Source organism: Sinocyclocheilus anshuiensis, unplaced genomic scaffold (assembly GCF_001515605.1).
Source record: "Sinocyclocheilus anshuiensis isolate Anshui unplaced genomic scaffold, SAMN03320099.WGS_v1.1 scaffold299, whole genome shotgun sequence".
Lineage (NCBI taxonomy): Eukaryota > Metazoa > Chordata > Actinopteri > Cypriniformes > Cyprinidae > Sinocyclocheilus > Sinocyclocheilus anshuiensis.
In genome coordinates this window covers 113,350-121,347 of record NW_015552565.1, presented here as the reverse complement: position 1 = coordinate 121,347, position 7,998 = coordinate 113,350, and the positions used below count along the sequence as shown (strand labels likewise).

General features: G+C 37.5%; 1 protein-coding gene across 1 annotated transcript in view; it reads left to right on the top strand.

The window, feature by feature from the left end:
• Positions 1-2,117: 2,117 nt before the first annotated feature.
• The window catches only part of LOC107664834 (lymphoid-restricted membrane protein-like), a 26,798-nt gene continuing 20,917 nt past the window's right edge, over positions 2,118-7,998 (top strand). The window contains exons 1-11 of the mRNA XM_016455515.1: positions 2,118-2,771; positions 3,007-3,117; positions 4,628-4,808; positions 5,198-5,256; positions 5,377-5,452; positions 5,845-6,003; positions 6,143-6,260; positions 6,947-6,997; positions 7,132-7,209; positions 7,318-7,374; positions 7,596-7,655. Coding sequence (XP_016311001.1) covers positions 2,159-2,771; positions 3,007-3,117; positions 4,628-4,808; positions 5,198-5,256; positions 5,377-5,452; positions 5,845-6,003; positions 6,143-6,260; positions 6,947-6,997; positions 7,132-7,209; positions 7,318-7,374; positions 7,596-7,655 — 1,563 coding nt within the window. The 5' untranslated portion in view covers positions 2,118-2,158. The remainder of the gene's footprint in view (positions 2,772-3,006; positions 3,118-4,627; positions 4,809-5,197; positions 5,257-5,376; positions 5,453-5,844; positions 6,004-6,142; positions 6,261-6,946; positions 6,998-7,131; positions 7,210-7,317; positions 7,375-7,595; positions 7,656-7,998) is intronic.

Here is a 7,998-nt window from a genome sequence, read left to right as displayed (position 1 = left end):
CCCAATGTTCATACTATCCATCCTAAATAGTATGTGAGATTAAAATAAGTGTGTCCCAAAGCATAGTATGTTGAAAGGTGTATGCCAGAAGTCCCCGGATAGTCTACTATTTCAGGTCAATTTTTGAAGTGTGGATCCGTGCACACTCTAATGGCTAATATTACCCACAATCCATTGCACTTCGGCGAAGGATTCGGTTCAGAACTACAAACATGAATAAAAAGTTCAATGAAAAGTTTTTTCAAATAAAAAATAATAAAAAGTGCTAAAAACTACAGATGTGCGCGACCGACGGTTAAGTAGAGAGGTTTAGATAAAGGGGTTTGAGTTACTAATAATCAACATTTAACCTGGTGAAATATTTATTTGATGTTATCCGTGTTATTTGTCATTGTAGAGGATGTTAACTGTGACAAGATGACTGACAGGTCAGTTTACGGTGACAGGGTGCGTGTAACTATGCGACAGAGCACATTAAAGCATGTCAACATATTCTGTTACACCAAATACACAAAATAATTATCTTTAAAAAAGCATCATATGACCCCTTTAAGCAATTGTATGACGTGAAAGTATGTCCCAAAGCTTGCCTCTACTCTTCTACTACACACTCAAAAGTGTGTACTTATTCTTCACCAAAAGAGTACATACTTTAAGGGCGTAGTATAAGTAGGCACATTGGGACCGATTGGGACGCAGCCAGACCACTGATTCGTCAAACCTGCTTTCTTGCAGTCACGTGCTTCGGGGAAACGTAAAAGTATACATTTTAATTATGAAACGTAGTGGAGTAAAAGTGAAAGTTGACAGAAATAAAAAAAACTCAAGTAAACTACAGATTCTTCCCAAAAAAACGTAAATACTGTAACGAAGTATTATTATTAGGTAGTTACATTACTGCACTGGGATCATCCAATTTCGCCCTCTGTCAGTTGCAGTTCCATCATTGGACGCACGGTGTCAGTGCGCCGCAGGTTTTAATAAGGCCTTCGATCAGCTGTTTGGCGCTTCACACGCTCGTATTTGTGAACCGACTGCGGCGTCAACATTTGAGCTAATTCAGGTGTGTTTGTTTTCCCAACCTTGGCGTCTCAGTATTTGCTTGTCACTTATAAATATTATCTAAAGATAACAGACACACCACATGAAACTGAAGGTGGCCGTTATTTTCATCTTGAAAGTGGCACAAACGTTTTACGTCTGTCAGTTTGTGTAAACTTTATGTTTGATTCGCCATTAGTCGGATTTTGACAGGTTGGTTTGCTTTTTTACTTGTATGTTTTTTGATAGTTTTGGTTGTGTATATATATATGAGATGAGACTTTGAGAATATTTTAAAATAAAGGTGTGAGTTTTTCTACTTATTTTTTTTTCACGTCATCCATATAATTAAGCAAATAATGCAGTGACCGTTTAAACATGTAATGGGCTTTTATATTGTATAGCATGTTATCTGTTTTCTATAATTTCATTAACAAGCACAATGCGATTGTGTAAAGCATATCAACTGTATCTAAACTATATATTAATTATACTATGCGATATAATGAAAATATATAATATATTATTATATATATAATATATACATACACTGCCGTTCAAACGTTTGGGATCAGTAAGATTTGTAATGTTTTTTGTTTTTAATTTTTCTATTTTAAATAAATGCTGTTCTTTTTAACTATTCATCAAATAATCCTGAAAAAAGTATCACAGTTTCCAAAAAAATATTAAGCAGCACAACGGTTTCCAACATTGATAATAAATAATCATATTAGAATGATTTCTGAAGCATCGTGACACTGAAGACTTGAGTAATGATGATGAAAAATCAGCTTTACATAACAGAAATAAATTATATTTTAAAGTAGAATAGAAAACCATTATTTTAAATATTAATGATATTTTACAATATTACTGTTTTTCTGTATTTTTGGTCAAATAAATGCAGCATGATGAACAGAAGAGACTTCTTTAAAACTCATTAAAAATCTTGCTGATCCCAAACTTTTGAACAGCAGTGTATAACAGTTTTTTTTTTTCTTCAATCTTTTTGAGATCATATGACCTGCCAAAAACTATTCACTCCGTCTTAGACTTTAAACGAATTAACTCATATCTCTCCTGTAGATCGAGGCTTTCCCTCTTTGTTCGCTCCAACATGGATGTCGGAGTGACCCCGAGACGGCACAACCCAGTGGACAGCATCTGCCGCAAGCTGCAGACCATCCAGCGGCGAGATCAAGAGGTTAACTCGCTCTTTCAGATCCCAAAATTCCAGTCCAGCAGCTACGACAGCCCTCACTCGGGTCTGCACATCAACCTGGAGGCCATCCTGAAGAAGCGTACCGTCCGAACTGACGGAGGCTCTGACCGCAATTCCTCTGAGAGCATGTTGACCCCCACAGCTTCCCCGGGACCGGGGTCTGTCCCCAACACCCCTCGTGCTCCAATCACACCTGGCAATGCCACCTATACCATCACCAGCATGCTGGGCACGTTAGGGGAGAGGAGAAATACAACAACGTACAGTCGGCCGTTTCAGCATAACTGCTCCACCCCAGCAGCCCAGACTGGGGACAATTATTTTAACTTTACCCCACGCTACTCCACACAAAACCTGCTGGAGGGGCCTGACACAGAGGTGAAGACCTCAAAGATCCCAGCTCCTGGCTTGTTTTCGTATAACCTGAACTTCTCCTCAGATATTTCTAACATGGACACTGAACTCGCCTACCCGGCCCTCGTGGTCAAGAGACTTTCACTGGGCGAGGGTAATGAATCACCTTTTTAGTTTTCTTTTTTTAACATTATACAGGAGCATCTCAATAAATTAGAATGTCGTGGAAAAGTTTGTGCACTGAATTTATTTAATACACGAGTTTCACAATTTGAGTTGAATTACTGAAATAAATGAACTTTTCCACGACATTTTAATTTATTGAGATGCACCTGTAAATGTTTTGTTAATACTAGTGACTGTTTTTGTTTTTCTTGTGTTTTGAACAGGATCTCTGTTTCCCTCCGAGCCCAAGAAGGAGAGCATGGCTGAGGTCAGTCTGATTTATGAGGAAGACCTGTTGGACACTATTTTTCAGGCCTGTGACACACAGTGCAGAGGTACATATGTCACTCCCTCTTTGCTTTTATGTTGTTTATTTTTCAGTCATATTGTGCATTTTAACAAACGTCTAACCCTACATGTAAACTTGCTTATATCTTGGTTATCACTCTGTACCATTTGTGCTATAGATATGAATAAAAGTGTGGTTACATTTATTATTAGGTTAATTTCACAGCGAAATCGAGTAATTTCAACAGGAATTTGCGTGATTGTGAATTTTGAGGATGAGAGATTTTCCTATGCAGATTTTGCACTGGGTTCAAGTTGGTCACACAAATATGAAGCAGAAAAAGCTGCTTGGTTTGTTAGTGACTTCTGTGTGAGCTGTGCTTTATACATCGCTACGCTATTGACAAAAGACAGTGGAAAAATGTGATGAACACCTGCCGGATGGAAAAGACGGCCACATCTAAGGACCAGAATATTGTAGAGACTTGGGTCTTTTGGAAAGTTATTTTGGGGAAAAACTTTTTTTTTTTTTAAGATAATAGCTAAGCTTATTCTTAAGATGTTTTCTGGTGTTTCTCAGCAAATTTAATTTACATATTAAGTGAAATCAATAAAAACGTAAAATCATTTTTGAGTCAAATTGTTTTGATTTTTTTTTATTAAATTAAGGTTTACGAAGACAGGCCATTTTTTCTTTATAGAATAACATATTCTAATATAGCATTGTTAGTCACATTTACCTTTGTTCTGCAAATTTTTATAGGCAAAATCTGGTAATTTCAATTGGAATCCACACAATACGTGAGGACTAAGGATTTACTTATGCAGATTTTGCAACCGTTTCAAGTTGACCAACAGAAAGTTGACCAAAGTAGGTCATGCTGAGTTGACCAACAGAAAGCTTGGTTTGAAAGTGCCTTCAATGTGAGCTGTGTTTCATATATTGCTATACTATTGACAATGGATCTTTTCAGCCCACTAATGTGACATTTGTGCAGTTTTGCAAAACAATTGGTTTTTGATACCTTGTAGATTTGAACTGCTCCTTTCCCCCTCAAATTCACAGGTGTTATTCCTCAGGCGGTTGGGAAGCGGACTAATATTACAATACTTGTGTTTTTGTTTGGTTTCACTAAAGTAACCTCTAAGAGCATCTGAACACATTGACTCATTCAGACCAGCAGCAGAGATGCTTCCCCGCATTCAAACCTAGAGGCTAACAGGAGACAAAAGCTGCTTTCTTTTACAGCCATTCTTCTTGTATAAAAGCAACGGCAATTTAGAAGAATGCAAAATGTTTTTTTTTTTTCAAGCATGTTGGCTGCAATATAACAAAGAGTGAAAAATTGAAGGGGGTCTGAATACTTTCCGTACCCACTGTATATACACACACACTGCCTCGATATGCTCAGACACATGGTTATGGTGACTCAGAGCAAGTAGGTGTTACTTTGCAAACTTTCTGATAGAGTTTCTAGGTGGGATGGCATCTGACAAGACCCAGGTTCTCTGTGACTAGCCACTGTAACCATAGTAACGCAGAGCCCTCTGTTGCAGGTAAAGTTTATGTATCGGACATTGTGGACTTCTTGAGACACACCACTTGCCGCAGTTCAGAGGACAGCGGCCTAGAGGAGCTCTGCAATATGCTGGACCCAGAGCACAAGGACATCTCCATAGACCTGGACACGTACCATGCCATCATGAAGGAGTGGATCGATGATTGCCGCAACCAGGGGTATGAAGACATGCATATACAGCACATACCCCATGCTTTACAACAGTGATTGCCATTGATTTACTTTAATAAAGGCCTTTTTAGTTTGGGCAATATTGCACAGGACAAAAAAAAAACTGAAGACATCTGCTGGCTGTTTAACTCCTGATCATTTTGCTAAAGGCTATGGTCAATTAATAGGAAGCAGTTGTTTTTGCAATCAATTCTGTACTGTATGTCTTTTGTAGATGTTGCCAACCCAACCAAAGACACATTGCAGATTTTCATCAGTCTGCTATCAATCCACAATCAGTTCTGATCACAAGGCCTTTCTTTCCAACACTTTCCTCATGACAAGTTTTTTTAGATAAAATCTCAAAGTCCATCTCAAATTTCCCCTTTTCCCTTAGGAAGGACTCAAAGAATGAAACCCAACAGGAATCATTCAAACTACGGGACAGTTTATCGGGTGAGATGATTTTTGGAGTATGTCAGATTGCTCGAAAGCTCGTTGTTTTTCATATGTTGCATATATTTTCTTTGTTGTTAATGTTGTTATAATTTTGTATCAATCCCTTGTTTCCTTTAGCAAGAAGATCCGCTCTACTAAATATGACCTCAGGTAGTCTTGAAGCATTCGGAGGGGAAGCCTCCAGAGCTGACCTGTAAGTTCAGGAGTGTGAGTTGTTTGTTTGTGATAGATAAAGAGTTAACAGTAGTGCACATGTGGTTTATGAGACTGTATTAACTGTATCTATCTATCAAAACTTTGGACACCGTTGACTCAATTAGTTTCTTATGATCTTTAAAAACCTTTTGATCTAATGGTTTATGCTTGGATGCTTTTGAAAAATTAATAATTTGTGCCATTGTATGACTTTTTACACAACTAAAAATAAAACAAAATATAAAAATATTTACACAAAAAAGTTGCAATTAATATATTACTGCAAAATATATATTATATGCAATATATAAATTTTTGATCACTACATAATTTCCATTCCAGACATTTGAGATGCATTTTGATCAGTTATTTGTGTATGTGTCTGTACAGGAAGACATCAGATCTGGTCTTCTGTGTGGCAGATCTGCAGCTAAATAACCAAAAGCTGCAGGAGGAAGTTCGTAAACTGAAGCAGGCAGTGGAAAACATGGAAGACACCAACCAGAAACTCATCGAGGAAAATGAAGAGCTCAAAGCACAAGCTAAAATGTACAGACTTATTACTTTCTGTCTGACCTGTCGTCTTCCTTAACCTCTGAAGCCTTAAATCCCTTAATCATCATTAATTCTCTCGTGCATAACATGCCTTAAGACTCTCCTCTCGTCACTCCCTTCCCTCATTCTGCAGGGGGCAGCAGTTATTACAGAAGGAGAAGATGCTTAAAGAGGAAGTTGAGGAGATGAAGCTAAGCCTGACCTCTTCAGAAGAGAGTCGAGCTCAGGCCTCAGCTCAAAGAAAGCAGATGGTGAGGCACAAACTTCATTGATGGCTGTTCCGATGTTAATAAGCCATATTATGAGACTCCTAGGTCTCATAAACTAATGCAAACATAATGTGCAGTATGTTCGTAATGAGATGGATAGTAATATTATATAAACCAAGGATATGCAAACATCCAGAGTAAACAAATCTGGATGTGTAATAGGCTGGACTGTATATGCAGTATAAAATGCTGGAGATTACTATGTGTGAAATACTGTATACTGTAACTCATGTGATGCTGTTAGTGTATATAAGTTAATGTAATAGGTCTTCAGTTTAAATAATTATTAATTATACAAATGTTGGAAAATACTTTCAAATGTTATATTTTGAAATAACTAAGGTGTTTAGAAATATTTATAGTATGTTATGGAGTGAAATGTTATTATGTTTAAAGTGGGCGTATCTGATTGGCCACGCGTGTGCACGCGCGCGCGTACGTGTATTCCCAGGGAGTTCTCGTGATGCGCTTCATTCTGAGAAAAGCTGTGAAAGTGAAGCATCGCATCGTGTGTATTTACTGTGTTAATATTCTCCCTGACAGGGGTACTACAGATGCTGGATAAACACCATCACACTGGTGTTTATTGACCACATATTGACGTTGACATGTATATTATTAGAACAAATATGAACACTTTTATAACCTTTCGCACTGGTTTCCTACAGGAACGGGAAAACCAGAGTCTTGTATCCAAAATTGCTGCACTACAAGAGGAGGTATGGCTCTACCCATTTTCAGATCCATCCACCTAAGTGTCAGACTTGTAGTTTACTGAATGGTTCTCATTCATTACTTTTTTCCATTTTCTTTATCCTCCTTCCTCCACATTTCTCCTTCATCATATATTAAGAACATGAAAGTCACACTGGAGGCAGAAGAGCTTCAGAAAAAGATCAGTGACCACCGTGACCTTAATGCTGACCTTCAGGTAGGCCTTAATTTAATTTACTCACTCATGATTTGTCTTGAATGCAAAAAAAGAAAAAAAAAGAATAATTTAGCCCTGTCATTGGTGAATGTTTTCTTGCACACTCAGGTCCAAGTTCATTCATTTGATGCCATTCTGGCTGACAAGGAGTCGATAATTCAGGAGGTAAGTGCATCTTGCATATCACCAAGACAATGATTTGATATGAAAACTTGAATGGACAAATAAAGACAAGTTGTTTATAAAACTTAACAGAAGAATTTAGCTTTAGTCATTAGTAAAATCATTCAGTGTTATCATTATTTCATTTGGTATGTTTATACAATCTGCAATCATTTTAAATTATATTTGTCCCGGATCATAACAGAACTGCCTTTCTTCTCCAGAAAAATAAACAGATAGATGAACTGAAGGTGGCCATTGTGGAGTATTCCTCAGTTACAGAGGTGACCTCCAATTCTCTTTTTCTCTCTCCGTCTCTAATATCAGTAATCTGTAATTAATACCACAACGCTGTTTAATTCTACTTTTCTAAAACTGCTTGGCTATTAAAGGGGTCATATGATGTTGCTAAAAAGAACATTATTTTGTGTATTTGGTGTAATGAAATGTGTTTATGTGGTTTAAGGTTAAAAAAACACATTATTTTCCACATACTGTACATTATTGTTTCTCCTCTATGCCCCGCCTTTCTGAAACGTGTCGATTTTTACAAAGCTCATCGGTCTGAAAAGCGAGGTGTGCTCTGATTGGCCAGCTATCCGGTGCATTGTGATTGGCCGAATACCT